The 21438-nt window shown below is 46.8% G+C and overlaps 1 protein-coding gene and 1 non-coding gene across 4 annotated transcripts; one reads left to right on the forward strand and one right to left on the reverse strand.

Annotated features, from left to right (window-relative positions):
- Positions 1-157: 157 nt before the first annotated feature.
- On the reverse strand, positions 158-20205 carry TRNAU1AP (tRNA selenocysteine 1 associated protein 1). 3 transcript variants are annotated; one of them, XM_045782251.2, is made up of 9 exons: positions 20053-20205; positions 19431-19528; positions 14347-14446; positions 13680-13732; positions 12237-12368; positions 10934-11053; positions 7055-7214; positions 6830-6863; positions 158-989 (listed from the first exon to the last, which is right to left on the reverse strand). In XM_045782251.2, the coding sequence occupies exons 1-9, from the start codon at positions 20077-20079 to the stop codon at positions 853-855; spliced, it is 861 nt and encodes a 286-aa protein (XP_045638207.1). In that variant the 5' UTR covers positions 20080-20205; the 3' UTR covers positions 158-852. The 3 variants fall into 3 exon arrangements, with proteins under 3 accessions (XP_045638207.1, XP_045638206.1, XP_045638209.1); XM_045782250.2 differs by having other exon boundaries at positions 7055-7217; XM_045782253.2 differs by lacking the exons at positions 13680-13732; positions 14347-14446 and having other exon boundaries at positions 7055-7217.
- LOC123782501 (small nucleolar RNA U13) lies at positions 15104-15204 on the forward strand. Its single transcript, XR_006776995.1, has one exon. It is a non-coding gene; the product is annotated as a small nucleolar RNA U13 (small nucleolar RNA).
- Positions 20206-21438: the final 1233 nt, after the last annotated feature.

Genomic DNA, 21438 nt, shown 5'->3' on the forward strand with positions numbered 1-21438 from the left:
TCCTCCAAAAAGCCTGAAAATTCAGGCTGAGCCTAATATGTGTTCCTTAAAATATCTGAAGGCTGCTTGTGACCTAGGCCATTTACTCAAGTTGCCCCTACTGTGCCCCCCTGCCGTGGACCCCCCCCAACAATTTCCTATAGCACGAAAGTAGAGATGAGCTGCAGATTTTTCATGTTAATCCAGACTTTCCACATAGGTGCTGGAGATATGTAAGTGGATTCATACCTATTGAATGAAATTAAGGTCAAGAAGCAGGTGGGCCAGGCACACAGATGTCACAGTAATGTCCCTCAAGGGCTTGTCAAAGCTAGGCCTGCCCTTGGAGCATGCTCCCAGGTCTTGAGCCTTTTGGTCTAGATTTAGCCGGTTGCATCACACCCTAGCACACAGGGCCACCAAACTTAAAAGCAAACTTGTTGGGGGGAAGGGATACTTGAAATGAAGGATCAACATTGCCCCCCATTTGGCATATAGCAGGTAACCCATGCACTCTGACCCAGAGAACCTGAAGGATGCAGTGTCTGTCACCTGAGATAGGCCTCTGGGTTGAATAAATCCTATGATCCACTTTAGTTAATAACCCCAAACTCCTTATCTCCAAAGATGGATAACATCCCTACCTGGAAAAATTGCTTTTCAAAGACAATTAGAACTTTGCTCAATGGCACCTTGGTTTTCAAACTCAGAAGGCAAATGAAGGCAGCAGTGTTGCAGGAAGAGTCAGAAGAGTTGATTACTAAAATCTTCCAAAACATTTCCAAAAAGGTAAAATTTCTTCAAATACTTTTTGTTAAAAAGGAGTCTCTCAGCTCCATCACACAGTCTGTTTCAACCGGTCCTCTGTCCCGACTACATCATGGCCGGGATCTCTGAAGATACTGTGTCCAGGGGCTGCCAGTGACAGTCCATCAGGGCATCGTACAGCTCCTCACTCTGCTCCATGAACTCCTTGTTGGCCTCTGTCACGTCCAACTGTGGCATGGGGTCTGCAAGAGAAGCCAGGGTGGGTTCAGAGCGCCAGGGGAAGCACCCAGAGACCTGGACTCCCAGGGCTTCCTACTTCGCCTGGCAAGTTCCCTGTCCTCTGTGTCAGAGTCCCTCAGGCTCATACCACTGCCTTGCAGGGTTCCTTTAAGGATGAAAGTGGAGTCTACTTGGAGAACATCATGTGCAATTAGTTTCAAATCGTGGTGGCTGTTCTCCACCTCTTTCTCTAGACTTCATGTGCCCTGGCTGGCCTGGCGTGGTCCTTCAATTTGGGGTTATGGAAATCTGATCAAAATTACCAAGTCCAGAGCTCTGTTCTTCAAAGGGAACGTTACACAGCAATGAAAATCAGCCTCAGCTGTATACAACTTGGCTGGATCTCACGAAGGGTGTTTTGTAGAGAACTGCTGAATCACTGGATTGTGCACCTGAAGCTAATACAACAGCAAACAGGCAAAACTAATATTTAAGGATGTGTATCTATAAAGAGAAGGAAGGAAATGACTATCACAAAAATCAGCCCTGGCGGGTTGTGGGTTGTGACTGGGAAGGACAGCTTCTGGAGGCTGGCAATGTTCTTGATCCAAAGAAAGGTCCACAAGCAATTACTTTACAATTACACCTGTTTTACATACTTCTCCATATGTTACATTTTACAATAAAGTTTAAAAAAACTCCTTAATCACTACGACTGATAACATTTTATACTTTTCCGTATAGTCTTATGTTGGTTTAAGATGCACACACACAAACACACCCATTCATTAGAAAACTTTACAATTAGAGAAGACCTAAGGAAATGGACATCCCAAGTACCCGGACTGGAACACAATATTGCTTAAGATAGCAATACTCCCCAGACTGATCTACGGATCCAATGTAATCCCTTTCAAAATTAGCTGCCTTGTTTTACAGAAATTGAGCAGCTGATCATAAGCTTAGATGGAAATGCAAAGGATTTAGAATAGCAAAACAATCTTGAAAAAGCACAAAGTTCAAGGACCTCCCCATTTCAAAACTTAAAACGTAACAATAACTGGCAGTGGCTTAAGGATAGACGTAGAGATCAATGGAATAAGATTTAAGAGTCCAAACCCAACGTACAGATTTACAGTAAGTCGGTTTTCGACAAGGGTACCAAACAATTCAATGGTAAAGAACAGTTTTCAGCAAGGGGTGCTGGGACAGTTGGATAACCACAGACAAAAGAATAAGGCTAGACTCTTCACACTTTACAGAAGAGAATTAACTAAAAACGGATCAAAGACCTAAAACAGGTATAAACAAGCAGTGCCTTTTAGATACCACACCATTTAAGCAAAAACAAAAACAGGACTTCATGGAAATTAACTTTTGTGCTTCAAAGGACATTATCAAGACATGGAACGGGATAATTTGTAAATCATGTCTGATAGGGGAGTAGTATCCAGAACAAAATAAAGGAACTCCTACAATGAAACAGTAAAAAAGACTACCCAATTTAAAAATGGACAAAGGACTTGAATAGACACTTCTCCAAAGATCTATCTACACACGGCCAGAAAGCATACAAAGACGCTCGACATGCGGTAGCCAGCAGGAAAGCGCACGTGGAAACCACGAGGAGATACCGCCTGAAACCCACTAGGACGGCCGTAAGGAACCAGTAACAACCACTGGTGGGGATGTGGAGAAACTGGAACCCTTGTACACTGCTGCAGGGAATGGAAAATGCTGCAGCCTTTTCGGAAAGTCTGACAGTTCCTCCAGTGGTTACATAAAGGGTCTGCCATGTGATCCAGCAATTCCATTCCTAGGTAGTAATGAAAACTTACCTCTGTCCACACAAAAACTTTCACACGAAAGCTCAGAAGTGGTATATTCCTAATGCTAAAAGTGGTAACAACCCAAACGTCTATCAACAAAATGGAAATCCACACAATGGAATATTGTTTGGCCATAAAAATGATGTACCGACAGCTGCTACAACACTGTGCTTCAGCCATTCACGGGGTACCGCACGTTATACACAACTGCATTTATTTAAAACGCCCTGGGGCGCCTGGCTGGCTCAGTCGGTAGAGCATGCAACTTGACTCTTAATCTCAGGGTGATGAGTTCAAGCTCCACACTGGGCAAGGAGCCTACTTAAAAAAAAAACAAAAACAAAAAAAAACCCAGAATAGGTAAATCCCAAGAGACAGAAAGTAGATGAGTGGTTGTCAGGGGCTGGAGGGGGCTGGCATATGGAGGGTGACTGCTCCTGGTTGCAGGAATCAATGGTAATGGGTGCACAACTCTGTGTCCATTCTAAAAACTAATGGACTGTATATATATACTTTAAAAGGGTGAAATCTGAAAATAAAAAGGGTGAAATCTGTTATGTGGGTTATATCCCAAAAAACAAAACCCTAACTGGGATTTCACTACATATCCTATTTTCTATCTGGCGTTTTTTTCACTGAAAACATTTCCTTATGTCAATACTCTTAGAAAAAGACATGATTGGGGCGCCTGGGTGGCTCAGTCAGTTGAGCATCTGCCTTCAGCTTGGGTTGTGGTCCCAGGTCCCGGGATCGAGCCCCACATCAGGCTCCCCGCTCGGCAGGGAGCCTGCTTCTCCCTCTCCCTCTGCCTGCTTGTGCTCTGTCTCTGTTAAAATGAGTGAATAAAATCTTAAAAAAAAAAAAAAAAGAAAAATCTATCCAAAGATGATATATAAATAACTACCTGTTTAAAAAAAAAAAAGAAAAAGAAAAAAAGACTACCATTTGTTTAACAAATTCTCTATAAGTATTTATCTGTATCAATGATTATCATTTGGGGATAAGATCTTTCAATTAAAATTACTGATCCAAAGGATACAAACATTATAAAAACTAACTTTTTAAAGAAAATAATATATTTTTAAAAGATTTTATTTTATTTTATTTTTTTAAAGACTTTATTTATTTATTTGACAGAGAGAGAAACAGCCAGCGAGAGAAGGAACACAGGCAGGGGGAGTGGGAGAGGAAGAAGCAGGCTCATAGCGGAGGAGCCTGATGTGGGGCTCCATCCTAGGACTCTGGGATCATGCCCTGAGCCGAAGGCAGACGCTTAATGACTGAGCCACCCAGGCCCCCAAAAGATTTTATTTTAAAGTAATCTCTACACTCAAGGTAGGGCTCCAACTCACAACCCTGAGACCAAGAGTTGCACGCTCCACTGCCTGAGCCAGCCAGGTGCCCCAAGAAACGCAGTATATTTGAATTTCAATTTGATTATTAATAGTGTGATGGCTAAATTTTTACATGTCAACTTGGCTAGTCTCTAGTGCCCTGTTTGGTCAAATGCCAAGTCTAGGTGTTGCTGTGAAGGTATTTTATAGATGTGATTAACATGCAAGGAGCTGATTTTAAGAATATCCTTGAGGCACCTGGGTGGTTCAACCGAGGGGGTGGAGCCTGCTTAAGATTCTCTCTCCCCCTCTCCCTCGGCCCCTCCCCGCCGTGCTCTCTCTCAATAAATAATCCTCAATAATGTGGGTGGGTCTCATCTAATCTGTTGAAAACCTAAAGGCCTTAAATTTAGTGAGGTTTCCCAAAGAAGGAATTCTGCCTCAAGACTGTAAGAGAAATCCTGACTTTCCAGCTTGCGGGCCTGCCTTACAGATTTATACATACGATGTCCTACTGGTGATACGGTACGGATCACCTTTGATACAAAGAGTATGTTTCAACTTTTTTTCTTGTTATTTACTGGCATGTGTGTTTCTTTTGTAAATTATTTCAAACTTTCTCACTACTTTTAAGAGTCTGTTTCCTTTTCCAAACCAATGCTGATCTTTTCACATAAGTCCTATGCCTGTTCCTGTAACCAAAAGGATCTTTCTTTCTGTTGGAATTCTGATCTAAATTCTAAGAAGTTCTGAGCATTTACAGAGGCTCCCTATGGAAACGGTAAGAAAGCACGACCGGCCTGGTTTCTCTACTCGGTGTAGGTAACAGCTTTATAGGAAGTTTAGTAAAGAGCTCAATCACAAACAGGCCTTTGTGTGAGCCGAAGCCTGTGGATACGCTACAACAGAGCACCCTTCCTCACTCTGAAGCCATGGCTCACCCAAACCGAGGAAGAGACGGAGAAGGGCAACGACTCCTGCTGTGCCCCCTCTGGGTGGGTATTAGGTTGAACTGGGAGGCAGTGTAAGTCAGTGGTAAAAAGCATGTAGTCTGGGGCAAGACTGCAAGGGTTCCAAGAGTGACTCCATCTCTAAATACTATGTTGCAATTTACAGTATCATCGACCTTGAACAAGTAATTTGACCCCTTTCCCTTGGTTTTTTATTCTATAAAACCAGAATAAATTGTGCTACTTACCTCAAAACAGTTGTGAAAGTTAAATGTCTTAATAGATGTAAAATGCTTAGAACACGGCCTGCACGTAGTAAAATCTCAGTAACTATTAGCTGTTACCAATTCCCTAAGCCTCAGTTTTCTTTTCTGTAGATTGGGGATTATAATGGCACCAACCCAACATCATGTTGACAGGTAGCAGGGCCTGGCACAAAATATGTTTGGTATTATTATATTAATGGATGAGAATGAGACTGGAAAATTCTAATTCTAAGGAGTTATACACAGATATTATAATCAGGTTAATATTCTCTTAAAAAAAAAAAGTATTCCCTGGAGGGACCAGTTAGAGACTGAGTACAGAAAGTCAGGAACTCCGGCCTGACTTAGCCCCTAACTCACTGGGTGAGCCTGAGCAGAGCACCTGGACGGCCAGTTCCCCATGCATCAACTAGAGCCCGTGTTCTGCCCTGCCCACCCCCAAGCTCACTGCTGTAAGATTCAGAGGAAAACATGTATGTACAAGTGCTTTAGTATTATTTTTTTACTTTTACTTTTTATTTATTTTTATTTTTCTAAAGACTGCGTGAGAGCAGGGTGGGGGTAGGGTAGAGGGAGAATCTTAAGCAGGCTCCAAGCCCAGTGTGGAGCCTGACGCGATGAAGGGCTTGATCTCATGACCCCGAGATCATGACCTGAGCAGAAATCAAGAGACGGACGCTTAGCCGACTGAGCCACCCAGGTGCCCCAAGATTTTTTTTTTTTTAAGTAATCTCTATACCCAACATGGGGCATGAACTCACCACCCCAAGATCAAGAGTCACATGCTCCACTGTTGAGCCAGCCAGGCGCCCCAGAATTTTACTTCTTTAAAACTTAACATCTATTCAGAAACATGTCTTAAAAAAATTTGTTTTTCATAATATTTTCAAACCTTAGAAATCCTTTTAGTATTAATATCTCATTTGAAAAATCATGTTTGAAGGTTATCAATTCCTTCAGTTTTACTTTCCTTTTTCCTCTGTTAAATTCAGTAGAAATTACAACAAATGCTTTTAATTTAAAAAATTAATGATGGCTATTACTATGTAGCAGATTGGAGTGATTTCAGTTTCTTCATAATATGTTACTGTATTTTCCAAATTTTCAATCATAACTATTACTTGAGAATGAGGAAAAATTGTAACTTAAAGTATATAGGAAAAAATTAAACTATCAAACACACACAAGGCAACAGTTTTGCCGGAGACCTACATGTGGGGGTCGACTGTCCCACGTCTAGGGAGTGACCAGCTCTCTCCCCCGGTGAGCGGCCTCCTCCGGGCTCTCCGGGACCGCACGCACACCTCTGAGGCCCACGCTCACTTCTCACTGTAATTACGCATGCCCCAGCTCTCACTAGAAGCACATTCCTCCAGAGCAGAACCCACCTTGCCTTCCTCAGCATCTGGCTACAGGCACAGTGCCCGCCACAGAGCAGTCACCCGACAGAGGACAGAGGAATGCGTGAACGAACTCTTTCTTACCTTCCAGTGCGTCATCCCCGACTTCTTCATATGTCTGCCAAGAGACCAAAGAGAGGGTGAGCAGCAGCGTGAACACCTGGCCCAAGACAAGGCGGCCTTATTTTTAACAAATACTTGCTTCATCTTTCCCTGTTTTTTTTCTGAAGCCCAAGCTCCCGTCCCTACTACCCCCACGCCGCAGGACGACCTAAGCCCAGCGGAGCCGGCGGGCCCCCCCGCGGTTACCTGCATGGTGCTCTGCGTGTAGCCGTACTGGGGGTAGCTGTAGCTGTAGCTGCCCGTGTTCTGGTCGTAGCCCCACTGCGCGTAGTAGTTCTGGTACTGCTGGTAATACTGGTTGTAGCTGTAACTGTACATCTGACTATACTCCACTGGCTTCACACGGCTCCTTAGACGAAGAAAGCAGCAAAAATAAACAACTATAGGCAAGCGTTTCCATAACACTTACTACGCCAGGGCTGTTCAACTGCTTTATGCAGATTAACTCATTTAATCCCCACAACAACCCTATGCAGTAAGAATACATCTATTCTTATTTTACAGATGAGGAAACTGAGGTCTGGGTCACCCAGTTTGTCCAAAGTCACACAGAGATCCAAACCCTGGCAGTCTGGCTCCAGAGCCCAGGCTTTAAGGTCAGGAGTTTTTAATAGCTAGGTCTGGCTCTCTTATCAAATCTTGTCAGTACTGACTTGTCCTCTTCTCAAGATCTGTGGGTGGGGAGACTGTTTTTCTGCCAGCCACAAAGGCTCAGGTGAACATGGCCTGGAAAATCTGGATTTAGGATGATCCAAGAAGCATTTCAAACTACAAAAGGTCTAATCACCTCTTTCCCACAAAAAAAGAAGTGTTCCAGGAGCCTTACCATCACCACTGTAGTCACAGCTACTGTTTACGGAGTAAGTACTCAGGATTTGGGCACACGGCTTTTCATACACAGGCTCCTGTTTTAAGTCCTACACAACCCTCTGACAGAGCTATTAATTATTGTTCCCATTATACAGATGAGAACACGGAGACTCTAAAAGGTTAAGTGACTCACCCAAGGCCACACCTAGGACTGGAGCCAAATTTAACTCCAAGACTCATGCTCTGAACACCGCACCGTTACATACAGCATCTGCACCTTGCCAGGCTCCTGTATCCTGCCCTGACCAATCAGGGCTGAGGCCCAGGCTCAGTGGACAGCTTTTTTCCCCGGCTGGTATGGCTACCCCAGCCACTGCTAACCAAAGCAGAATGTCAAGCTTGCAAAGGATCTACTGCTTTCAAAAATACACAAAGCCATGTATGGTTGGGTAGGCTTACGAGACAGGTGGGTCTGACCAGCAGTCCTAGAGGAGGGCAATCAAAGGAACGACATGGTAAAGCGCTTCCAGAGTCATCACACTCCGAAGAGCCAGACTCCCAGGTGCAGCCGAACGTGCAGGAGGCAGAGGCTCACACCACGCAGCTGGCTCATGGGGAGAACTGGCTGTCACGTGGTGGGGAATGCACCCGTGTCCTCAGGATTGGTGAGGACACAGTGAAGCCAGAGAGGAAACCAAGTCATAAGCAGGAGCTGAGGGGCGCCTGGGTGGCGTCTGCCTTCGGCCCAGGGTGTGATCCCAGAGTCCTGGGATCGAGCCCCGCATCGGGCTCCCTGCTCTGCTGGGAGCCTGCTTCTTCCTCTCCCACTCCCCCTGCTTGTGTTCCCTCTCTCGCTGGCTGTCTCTCTCTCTCTGTGTCAAATAAATAAATAAATAGATAAATAAATAATCTTTAAAAAATAAATAAATAAATAAGCAGGAGCTGAACTACCACAGCGAATCCTGTCACAGGAACCGCATTCTCAAAATCTGAAGGGCTCTTCACAAGTTCCTTTTGAGTTCAACGTCTGTGTGGTGAGGACTCGGCCAGAGCAGTTAGACAACTCCACGCCTGTCTGAGCATCCCCTGCTGATGGGGTGGCTAGCTGAAGTCCAATGGCAGAGACTCCTTCTCCCTGTCCAGCGCGAGCGTGGAAACCGCTAACGTTCTCGTCCTTGACTACCCCGCCATGTTTCCAAGCAGTGTGCCTCCCTCCTGATATGTTCACGGACTTGAAGGCAGTCTCCCTGGCCTGGGTCTGCACATTTCTGTTCAGTTTCTCCACACTCAGCTCTTGCGGACGAACTCTCAAAAGGACCTCCTCCTGCCCTCAATTCCGAGTGCCCGATGGTACCGCCCTAGACACAGGCACCAAGCTCTGACAACAATGATCAACCAAGAAATGGAACGGAATATAACCTCCTTGCAGAAGGGATTTTCCTTCTCTGTTTACAGCTACAACCCCAAAGTCTAGGTCAGAGCCTGAGGAGTTGCAGGGACTCAGTCACCGCTGATCGAATAAATGGTAACACATCCGAAACAACCAACACATCAGTATCAGAGGAACCTCGGGGCAGAACATACACTCGAGATACCTGCAGCTGTTAAGAAATTCTCTGATGAGGAAGGGGGAATGAAACATGAGAGACTATGGACTATGAGAAACAAACTGAGGGCTACAGAGGGGAGGGGGGTGGGGGAATGGGATAGACCGGTGATGGGTAGTAAGGAGGGCACGTATTGCATGGTGCACTGGGTGTTATACACAACTAATGAATCATCAAGCCTTACATCGAAAACCGGGGATGTACTGTATGGTGACTAACATAATATAATAAAAAATCATTATTAATAAAAAAAAAAAAAAAAGAAATTCTCTGATGAGGACTGTACAGCTATATGGGAAAGGGAAAGCGTATATGAAGAAAACTGGGGGGAAAAAAAGAATGAGATTATAATTAAAAATGAATAAAGAAATAAATCTACCACATGTAAATTGATCCACACAGGGTGTGTATCTATATCACATATCATGATGTCTGTGGAGAAGCCTAGAAGTCAGAAAACATAATTAGCCATCTTAGGGTAATAAGGAAACTTCTTTCTTTTAAATATGTTCTTTAATGTTTTTATATAGTAGAGGTTATTACTATTTTTTTTAATTTTATTTATTTGCGAGTGAGAGACAGCACGAGCAGGGGGAGCAGCAGAGGGAGAGGCAGGCTCCCTGCTGAGCAGGGAGCCCAATGAGGGGCTCGATCCCATGATCCCATGATCATGACCTGAGCAGAAGGTAGACACCTAACGGACTGGGCCACCCAGGCACCCCTATATGGTAGAGTTTAGAACAAATAACATTTCTGGGGGGAAATCACTCTGGCTGATCTTCCATGTAGTAAATACAGTTAAGCAGCAAAGAACCTCCAATCTTTTGCTGCTTTGAAAAAACCTGGCGATCTGGAAGTTCTGCGCTAAGAATGCAGTCACGCCTCCGCGCCTGGCACGGGACTGCTCAGCCTGGGTAGCACTGACCCGGGGGCAGGGCAGGTGAGTCTGGGGCGGGGGCCGTCCCGCGCAGCACAGGCTGCTTAAGAGCCAGTCTCCACTCACTAGATGCCCATGGCACCTCCCCCACCCAAGTTGGGACAACCAAAATTATCTCCAGGTGTTGCCAATGTCCCCTGCGGGACAAAACGGTCCTAGCCACCGCTTCAGGCAAAGGATAGAAGATTCTATGCTGACAGTAGCTGTCTTCTATCTGAGTGAGAAACTTGCCTGGAGCTGTAAGTGAAGAAGGGCTTTCTGCCTGGCACGACAGGGAGCACGGTGACGTATAGGATATTCTGCAGTGTCTGGATCATTAACTCCCAGCCGTTCCCACAGCTAAGATCGGGTATACTTTTTTTCCTGCTGCTCAATTCTTATTAATTCTGTGGGTAAATTTCTAACAGTGATACTACTTGGCAAGGGCAGGAACATTAAGTATGCAGGACACACTGCTTTCCCAGTACTGCTACCAGCAATGTCTGAACGTATCTGCCTTCGCAGGTCATAGCTCTCCCCCAGCTGGAAGCTTCTGGAGGGGCAGAGTTGTGCTCGTTCACCCGCAGTGCCCCGCACACAGCCTGAAGTACCAGGCCTCCCTGCAGCCCCCCACCCCGCACGCGGAAGCTCCGACTGTCAACGAGCAGAAGGGGAGTGTTCAGGTGGGCACGGGTCCAGAGGCCCTCCGCCCACCGGCAGCGCAGGACTCACGCTTTGGGGATTGCCACACTCAGTCGCACTGGCTTAGACCCCAGGCCCACGGCTCCCTGGCACTCGCTCAGAGCTCGCTTCTGTTCCAGCTCATCCGTGAACTTCACAAAACCATAGCCCCTGCAGAAAACAAAAGCACATACCCTGTTTAGATCACAAACGTGATGGAGGTAAAGTCTAAGAGTGGAGGAGAGGGGGAGAGAGAGTCTGTCCGACTCTGCAGGGAGGGATGGGAGATCCATCCGTGGAGATGCGCCTCAGGGCGATGTGAAACTCCGGCACGGAGGGAGCCCGAGTCCGGAGGAATCCCCTCCGCGCCTTTGGTGACCGGGCTCCTTCCTGGTGGCTTCCCTCCCAATCTACTGGAAATCCTGTTACCGTCAGCATCATTATGGTAGCGGCGGCGGTAGGAACAGCTGTGGTTCACTGAGCAAATATTTACGACATCTGCCCTGCACACCAGGTGTCACGTTAGGCAACTGCTCGGCAGTCACAAGCAGAGAAGGATCCTGCTCTGCTCAACTCTTTTTTTTTTTTTTTTAAATTTTATTTGAGAGAGAGAACATGTACGTGCAAGAGTGGGGGGAGGGGCAGAGGGGGAAGGACAGGAAGTAGGAAAGAATCTCAAGCAGACTCTGCACTGAGCCCAGAGCCCCGTGGGGCTCGATCTCACTGAGATCATGACCTGAGCCGAAACCAAGACTGTCGAAACCAAGAGTCAGACACTTAAATGACTAAGCCACCCAGGCACCCCGGGACTCCTACTCTATGTGGGGGATCAACGAATGATAGCTAATACTTCATAAGCACTTATTATTTCCCCAGGATTATCTCGTCAAACTGCCCAAAGACTAGATCACGGCAGTGTCCCCATTGTACTGAGGAGGAAACCAAGTTCAGAGGGCTCTAATAATTTGCCCAACATCATTGTAGAAGCAGGATTCAAACCCAGGTCTTGAGCTTATAACTCAAGGTTGTGCTTGTAACTATTATTCTGATCAAAAATAAGCCTTTCTTGAGGTTTTTCTACCTCTGAAGTAACAATAACAGATAAAGAGGCGAATGCCCGCCACGCATACCCCCCCGCTTTATTTACAGCACAGCGTGTAGCTGTTAGGTCAGGCCTGTCGTACCGAGCAGGAAATCGGGTCAGAGGCTGGGCCAGCACCGGAGTCAGGATGCACACCGCAGTCCGGCTCCGGACCTGTGCTCTTCACCCCCAGGCTATAGGCCTCACTCTAACTCCTCCATCTATGAGACAAGTGCTGAACTAGGCAGGCATCAGTCACAGGTAAGGCCTTACTTCGACACGCCCGTCTGGTCCAAAACCACCTTGCCTCCCCGACAGGAGGGGTAGACTTTGACGAAGAATTCATACAGCATGCCATCATCCACATCTGGGGTCAGGTCCCCCACAAAGAGGGAATACTCAGGGCTGAGAGGAGAGAACAAGATTCAGAGACAGACACCAAAAGCTTTGTTCTAACAAGCTCGTTGGGCCCATTCTAGATAAACCTCTCCTGGGCCTTCCCAGGGAACAGCACATCTGATGGGTCCTTAGCCGGGTCCTAATTTGTTGTGTTTGGCAGTCCTGGCAGAGTTATGGAAGCAGCCCGTCCCAAGCGCATTACCCACTGAACAAAGCCTGTCTGGCTTTAAATATTATAGGAGTGCAGGTGGGGGGGGGCAGTCAGAGGTGCTCAAAAGAGAAAACTAGACACTCTGTGTTCGCTGCAAATTTTTTTTTTTTAAAGATTTTATTCACTTATTTGACAGAGAGAGAGTGAGCACAAGCAGGGGAGCAGCAGGCAGAGGGAGAAGGAGGTTCCCCGCTGAGCAGGGAGCCCAACACGGGACTCGATCCCAGGACCCTGGCTGAGAACATGACCTGAGCCAAAGGCAGAGGCTTAACCGACTGAGCCACCGAGGTGCCCCCTTTTTTTTCCTTTTTTAAAGTAGGCTCCACCTCCAGCGCGGAGCCCAACGCAGGCCCAAACTCACAACCATGAGGTCATGCCCTGAGCTGAGATCAAGAGCTGGATGCTTAACCAACTGAGCCACCCAGGTGCCCCTGGCTTCTCTTTTTGAATTTACAAAACTTGGGTAGGACTCCCTTGTTTTGTTTCTAGCATTTTTTTCACTTTTAACAAACCACCAACTTCTTGACCTGTCCTCATCTGTTACAAAATGAGTTATTAATGGATATGCAGTATTCCAATTAATGAACATAGTATCATTTAAGCCACTTCTCTATTATTAGATTATATGGGTTTTTCCCCAATTTCCCCCATTACATGTAATATTTCAAGGAACACTTTTGAGGCTAACCTTTGCACACATCCACATATAAATTCTGAAGTAGAATTACAGGGTCAGTGGGTACAAATCTTTTTAAAGCTCCTGATACACTGTTTTAAAGCTTTTGAAGAGCACCCTGAAACGATCAAGTTATATCCCTACAACAGGTCAATTCTTACTGAATAAAACATCAATATTGCGGGTACTAACAGGGTGGAAAGCTGGGGGCAGGACCAAATAAAGAGAAGACACGGGTCTTGACAAGAAGCATGCTGGGCAGGTCCACCAGCGGGGGAAGGGGTGGGAGTCATCCTTCAGGAGGAAGGCAGAGCAGACCAAACTCGGCTCCCCAGCCTCCTCTTTGGTGGTGACCAGCACAGTGATGCATCCTGTCTCTATCTAGACATTTCCTGGGGCTTGAAGCTGCTTGGGGCTACCCTGCACTTACCTGTTATCCGGCTGTTTCCCATAAGTGGCATAGTTCAGTTTAAAACGTTTTGCCTACAAATTTAAAAACAAACAAACTAAAACAGAGAAAGGTGTTTCAAGAGTCAAACAATATTTGAAAAAAACTGAAATAAATTACCTTGGCCAAAACATCTCCCCCTCTCTAAGCCTCAGCTTTCTCTCCTGTATAAAGTGAGGGGTTGCACGGACGGCCGCTAAGGGCACTGCCAGCTCCGTGGTTCTATGAGCCCAGGTGTGCCAGCTTGGTGCGGCTGTAAGCTAAGTAACTGTGGGAAGAGCAGAATGTAACTCTCTTGAGATGTGTCCTCACTGCTGCCAGCCTGTTCTAGCTTTGCAATCAGACAGGAGGTCTAGGGTTGCAAGTCTTCCGTGAAGGGAGGCGGCGGGGCAGAGTGCAAAGGGCATGGATTTGAGAGGCAACCAATCTTCAGTTTGCATCCTGCCTCTGCTAGTTACTACCCGTGCTGCCTCGGACCAGTGATTCCACTTCCCTGAGCTTCGGTCTCCTGACTGGCAAAGATACCGACGCCTACTATGCAGGCTGGTTATAGGAGTAAATAGAGTGAGTATACAGTAGGGATTCAATAAATGAAAGTTATCGATGACAATAAAAAATGGGAACATCGTCATTATCCAAGCATCCTTACAGGTGTGGCTCCTGGCAGGGGTTTCCCATTAATTTTATGCAAACACTTCTCGGCTGTGGCCAAATCTGCAAATTCTACAAAACAGTAGCCAGCTGGGATTCTGCAAAGAAAGCAAACAAGAGAGAGGAGAATGGTTCAAGATGGGATTCCCAGATGGGACTGAGCCCTGGCCTGAGGGGAGGGAGAACTGTTTTTCTGATCAGAGCCCATACGGTTTTTGTTTCCTGACATCTTTCAGTTCAGAACTAACTTACAAACCTGAATATAAGGACTGCCCATCTGGGCCAGTCCCAGACTCATCTGGTAAACATTTACTGACGCACTGTACCACCTTTGAAGTGCTTTTGCCAAAAATATTTTTTTAAGATTTATTTATTTGAGAGAGAGCACACGCACAAGCAGGGGGGAGGATCGGAGAGAGGGAGAGCAGCAGACTCCCTGCTGAGCACCCAGTCTGACGCAGGGCGAGATGCCATGACCTGAGCCGAAACCAAGAGGCAGACACTTGACCTACTGAGTCACCCAGGCACCCCTAGAAATATTTAATACAATCCAATCAAACCCTAAGATCTAATGTTCAGTTTACAGGGGATATTAGGGACAGAACATGTAAAGCACCACCACAAGCAAGCAGATAAAACCAGATTCCAGAACGCAGAACCTTATGTAAGACAATTAGTCTCACCTCTTTAAAAAGTCAGTGTTACGAGAAAAGATAAGAGGCGAGCTTTCCTGGGCTTAGAACAGACAGGAGCTGACCCTTCGGTAGTTCATAACTGTGATGGCTGACTATTCATACTGTGGTGACATGTACCCCCTCAAACTCTGTTACAACCTTGGCACATGACCCATCTGGCATGGGGAAAAAAAGAGAGTGAGAGAGACATTAAAAAAAAAAAAAGCTACAAAAGATATTCTGAGGGCACCTGGGTGGCACAGTTGGTTAAGCCTCCGACTCTTGGTTTTGGCTCAGGTCATGCAGGGAGCCTGCTTCTCCCTCTGCCCCTCCCCTCTGTGCACACACGCTCTGCCTCCCTCTCTCTGCCATAAATAAATAATAAAATCTTAAAAAAAAAAAAAAAGAATATTCACACTGTTGTGCAACCACTGACTGCATTCTTCAGCACTATGCTCTGTTGCATATTATTTTCCATGGGTCTTATCTTTTCCCCTTATTTTCTCTGGTCTTGGTTTTTAGATTTGCATTTATTTATTTTACAGTATTCTCACAGACCAAAGTCTCAAATGAGGCAAGATATAAATGTAACGTGTCTGTAAATACCACCACAAGAAACAGCTAGATTTTAGTAATTGTGGATAGGAAAAGATAGTTCCAAATCTTATTTCAATAAAGTAGAAAGTATTACAGAATGTGTTCATACCACTAACTGATTATCTGGGGTTTTCTGTCTACAAGAGCAAAAAGAAGAAAAATATTTAGGCTAGCGTGATCTACCAGTGAGAGAATCTGCTCCCAGAGTACAGAACATATAAAAAGCAAGCGGAGAGAGTATGTAGGGAACTGGGGGGATACAGGCACCAATTCTGAGGAGGAGGGAGCAGCAGAGCCCCGGCCTCTCAGGGAAAGGCTGGCACGCTCTTGGCTCTCCCTGAGGGTAGCTAGTACAGCTCTTCATCCCTACTCTGGGCTGCAGCTCCCAGACCTCAGGATGAAAACTGAGGGCCCCATGGACTAGTGGGGTGGGGGATGGGGATCCCCCCGAGGAACATTCCACGGATGGGCACAGGGTCCTTTCTGAGACTGTTCATCAGACCTGAAGGCTCAGAGTCAAGGTGTGTTAATGGTCTCATGCAGCAGGACCTGGGGAGCCCCTCCGTGGGCCATTCTCTCCATATTTTCTTCCAGGCTGTGTAGTTGCTTCTCCCTTTCTACTTGTTCCCTGTCACATCCTGGCAGCCAAGGAGCCAGGAAATGAGTTCTCTAGGCCTCCCTCAGAGTCACTGAAAACCTCTACTGCATTGGATACAGAAAACGCTACAGAGGGGCGCCTGGGTGGCACAGCGGTTAAAGCGTCTGCCTTCGGCTCAGGGCGTGATCCCGGCGTTATGGGATCGAGCCCCACATCAGGCTCCTCTGCTATGAGCCTGCTTCTTCCTCTCCCACTCCCCCTGCTTGTGTTCCCTCTCTCGCTGGCTGTCTCTCTCTCTGCCGAATAAATAAATAAAATCTTTAAAAAAAAAAAAAAGAAAGAAAAAGAAAGAAAATTCTACAGAGACCAGTGGAAAGGCCTGTCCTGCCCACTGCAGAGAACAGGCATGGAACCAAAGTCTCCTTCTTGGAGCGCCTATATAAATATGCTCCTGTCTCAAGTGTTCTGCTGTTAGGAGCTTTGGGGAAGTTGGTTCCCAGTTATCACCTAGCGTGGTGCTGGTTTTTCCTCAGTCCCTTCCTCGGCCACACTGCATTCCTGTATGTGAACAGCCTCGTGGCTGCCTTGGTCTTTTCTCATTTCATAACATGGCTGAAGACAAAAAACAAAAACACAAAACAACCCCAAACTGTTCCTAGGTATGGAGCTGCCTTGGCTCCTCTGGCCAACCTAGTAGTCTTTTAAGTTTTAGCAAGCACCCTTAACCCACATGACTGATTAAACCTTGGCACATTTATAGACCACGCATTCTTTCCTAGAAAGAACAGAGCACTTCTACATGTCACCAGGCTCTCTTGCACCACCCGGGGCACCAAGAAACCAAACCCTCTTACACAACACCCCCATCCAACCCCCTCCCCCCAGCAAGGAACCAGACCCCATTGCAATACTGTCAAGCAGCACGATAACATCTGTAGTCGGCACCATCAGACTGCACGTAGTCAAGAGTTGTCATAGACCATTGCACTCCCTTAACTGATTCACTGCCCTAAAGCACTTTAAAAGTTTCTGGGCCAGGAGAAACCTTCGATGGCTTTTGGACAAGAGTAGCTGGCCTCCTGAATAATGCTCATGTTCCTTTCCAGTCAAAACTCGTCTCTGCGGGGGGCGGGGGGGGGAGTGGCAAGAGAAAAAAAACAAAAAACCTCATCTCTAGAATACTGGCCTTTCCTTTACAGGCAGCCACACTTGGGTTTCAGTAACAGGTACTGGGATTCTGAATACACAAAGTACCTGTCAACCAAAAGCCAGAACTGACCACACTTCATTTCTCTCATCTGTATTTTTCACCATTTGATGTTTTAGCAAGCTTCTTTAGCAGAGTACCTGGCGGAGAAACTGCTCAGTAAACACTGTCAAACTGATAAGGGAATCCTCCTTTTTCTAACTAGAAGCCTAAGGAAAACTGAGACCCCTCAAGAGAAGGAAGAATGTGGAGGCAATATAGCACCACTATCTCAAAATATTCTCTGCATTTGGTTTTGTTTACGTATTTACTGTTTTGTTTCCCCATTAGAATGCAGTAAACTCCACGAGAGGAGAGACTATGCCTGGTTTGTTTCAGCCATGTATCCCGGGCACCTAGGAGAGCAGCACACGGCACTGCTTCTACAAATAACTTAGGTGAATGACTGAGTTAAGGGCACTCATGACTTGGAGAACAGATCTGAGTCCTGTTTTGTCATTTAATAGCTCTGTAAACTTTAAGACAGTTATGAAGCTTCTCTAATAATAGTACTTAGCTCAGACGTTTTTGTAATTTAAAAAATGATTTTAGGGGCACCTGGCTGGCTCAGTCCATGGAGCATGCGACTCTTGATCTTGGGGTTGTAAGTTTTGCTTTGTTTTTAAAGATTTTATTTATTTATTTGACACTGGGCGGGGAGAGAGCAAGCACAAGTAGAAGCGGTAGGCAGAGGGAGAAGCAGGCTCCCTGCTGAGCAAGGAGCCGATGTGGGGCTCTATCCCAGTATCCTGGATCATAGCCTGAGCAGAAGGCAGCTGCTTAACTGACTGAGCCACCAAGATGCCCCAATAGGGTTGTAAGTTTGAGCCCCACGCTGGGTGTGGAAATTACTTAAAAATAAAAATTTTTTTTTTTTTTAAGATTTATTTATTGGGGCTCAGTCCATTAAGCATTTGACTCGATTTCAGCTCAGGTTATGATCTCGGGGTTGTACGATCGAGCACTGCAGGGGATAAATAAATCTTAAAAAAAATAGAATTTTAAAAGATTATTTTTATTTTTATTTTTTTGGAGAGAGAGAGAGAGAGAACGCATGACCCTATGAGCAGGGGGAGAGGGCAAGCACACTCCCCACTCACCAGGAAGCGCGCAATCCCAAGACCCTGGGATCATGACCTGAGCTGAAAGCAGACGCTTAACTGACTGAGCCACCCAGGTGCTTCAGGAGAGAGATAATCTCAAGCAGGCTCCACACCCAATGCAGAGCCCCACTGCAGGCTCGACCTCAGGACCCTGAAATCATGACCTGAGCTAAAATCAAGAGTCCAGGCTTAAGGACTGAGCCACCAGGTATCCCCCTAAAAAATGATTTTAAAATGCTTACTACCAGGGCGCCTGGGTGGCACAGTGGTTGGGCGTCTGCCTTTGGCTCAGGGCGTGATCCTGGCGTTCTGGGATCGAGCCCCACATCAGGCTCTTCCGCTACGAGCCTGCTTCTTCCTCTCCCACTCCCCCTGCTTGTGTTCCCTCTCTCGCTGGCTGTCTCTATCTCTGTTGAATAAATAAATAAAATCTTAAAAAAAATAAAATAAAGTGCTTACTACCTAGCAGCTCATAACCTGTTTATATTTATTGAGCATATGCCACATGCCAGACTACTCTAAAATGCTGAATGTCAATTAACTCATTTAATCCTCGCTGTAACTCTATGAGGTAGATGGTGATTTCATCTCCATTTTCAGTCACGGTGAGATGGAAATGGAGAGGTTTAGTAATTTGCCCAAGGTCACACAGTAGACCTAACTTGCAGTCTAGCTCCAGAATCCAGTCCTTAAGCAATATGCTATACTTCCTCTCAATAAGCCCCCAAATGTTAGCGTTTATGTTATATTAACTATTTTTAGGGGGTGAGAAACTCTGACTTTTCGATGTTTACATTCTCGAGAATGACACTGGCAGCACGGTCTATTAAAGGAGAATTGAGAAGCTGGAAGGAGAAAATGTACCCAGTGAGGCGGTTTCGGATTATTTTGACGCTCATCACGGTCTCCCCCATGGTGGCAAAGGCTCTGGAGATGAAATTCTCATCCATGTAGGGCTCCAGCTGCGTAAATACAAGAGCAGAGCATTCAGGCTAGCGTCCAGGCTCCTCATTCCCGGCTCCAGAGCCCCGCCAGGGTTGGCTACACGCTGCTGGTGCGGGCGGGGGTGAGGGGAGTGGAGATGGTCATCTACACACTGGCCTGAATCCCACCTCCCACGTTTTCAATCCTCGCCTCCCTTCCCTTCAAACTTGCTCCCTTTAGGGAGTCTCCTCCTTGGATCTACGAACCCTATCCCTCCAGTCCTAGAGCCACAGCGCCCTTCAATCCTTGGGGTTCCTGCCATTCTATCCCGGTAAAGAACCTCCCTTTCCCTTCCAAGAACGCAGGCGGAAGGCTAGGAACCCCCATCCTCACACTCGGTCCCTCCACCTAAATTCTGGGACCCGTCTGTGTCACCCAAAGAACTCCCCTCCCCATTCACTTCCACCCTTTTGGGATTCAAGGCCCCTTCCCCTTCAGACTCTTCCTCCCCCGTGACACTCAGACTCATCTTCCTCGCACCCGGGCAGCCGCCCTCACTCACGTCGCCCATCCACAGACTGGCCGCCATGCCCGCAGCCCGGCGGTGTGTCTGCGGGCCGACGACGCCAGCGCCGGCGCCAGACCGCGGGGCCGGGACCGCCAGGGAGCATGCGCCTCCGACGCCTTCTGCGCACGCTCCGAATCTCAGCGCCCAGGGCCACGTCGGGATGCGCCGCTCCGGGTTTTTCCGACGACCCGGTTGGCTGGGCCAGAGTTCCGGGATCCCTGGGGGCGGAGCTCAGCCGGAGTCCGCGGCCTGGGGCGGAGCAGACACTACTACGGCGGTACGGTTCCTTGGGTAGTTGGCTTTGTTGGGCTTCTTTCTGACCACGTATTCAAGCACACACATACATTTAAAATTACAAAACTAATTACGCTCATTGTAAAAACAAACAAACCCTGCAAATATAAGCACACGAAAAAGTCCCCTTTGGGAGCCAGGACGATCCAGTTCCACTGTATGACCTTGGGCAAACCACAGGTCTACCTCAGCCACCCCCTGACCCTGCTTCCCAGTTTTGGAGACGTGAGATGTTTGTTGAAGCTGGATGGGATTCTTCCATCATTCCTGTATATAGCCCTGGGATGGGAAGAGGGGGCGGGGAGTTACAGGGAGGGTAAATTGGAGCAACCCTGTCACCTCAACCAAATAATCCCCAAGTCTTGTCACTCTGCTTTACGGAGTCCCATATCCACTACCCTAACCCAAAGCGCCAGCTCTAACTTGTCCCAAAACAATGACCTGTCCATGGAAGGCCCTCAGTAAACACGATTTCAATGACTAGATAATCCCGACAGTTTAACTCTCCTAGTCTGGGAGTGTCCCACACCAAAACCTCACTTTGGCGCCCATTTCTCAGAATGGGGAGCTTCTGTAAGTGATGGTCAACTCCAACAGTAAAGCTCACCCCAAGTGCTCGAGGATTCCTTTCTGGGGCTCCTTCTGGGCTGATAAGCCATTAAAGCCCTTCTTTACCAGTTTATACCTCCTAAATTTAGGGCGTTGGGCCCCCAAGTCAAGCGCTTACCGGTCTGAAAACTTGAGATCCAGCTGCTAGCTGCCACTTTTCCACGTTTATCCTACTTACTGTAATAGCATGTGTAGTGGCTGGGCGCTTTGGCTATCAATCCCAGCCCCCTCTAATTATTTTGGCAAGTTACTTAACCTGAGACTAATATGGATAATAGCAGTGCTTACCACATAGGGTGTTGTGAAGAGAAAATGAGAAGTTGGGAAAGTACTTGGCCCAATGCCTGGCATCCAGTAAATTCTCCAACATGGTATTTGGAGGCCTTCAAATTATAGCAGAGAGCTGTTTATTTAGTACTATTTGCCAGCCCCTCTGCTGAGCTCTTTGCTTACTACAGGTGGAAGATTTTTAAATGT

Source organism: Ursus americanus, chromosome 33 (genome assembly GCF_024610735.1).
Source record: "Ursus americanus isolate L20-20 chromosome 33, mUrsAme1.1.p, whole genome shotgun sequence".
In the NCBI taxonomy this organism is placed as follows: Eukaryota; Metazoa; Chordata; class Mammalia; order Carnivora; family Ursidae; genus Ursus; species Ursus americanus.

Bases quoted from the DNA above. Each gene is read 5' to 3' on its own strand.
- TRNAU1AP (XM_045782250.2), bottom strand. From the start codon at position 20,079: ATGGCGGCCAGTCTGTGGATGGGCGAC. The intron at 14,447-19,430 runs GTACATTTTCTC...CTTTCTTTGCAG, and splicing joins ATCCGAAACCGCCTCACTGG to AATCCCAGCTGGCTACTGTT. The intron at 6,864-7,054 runs GTAACCGCGGGG...GTCTCTTGGCAG, and splicing joins ACACGCAGAGCACCATGCAG to ACATATGAAGAAGTCGGGGA.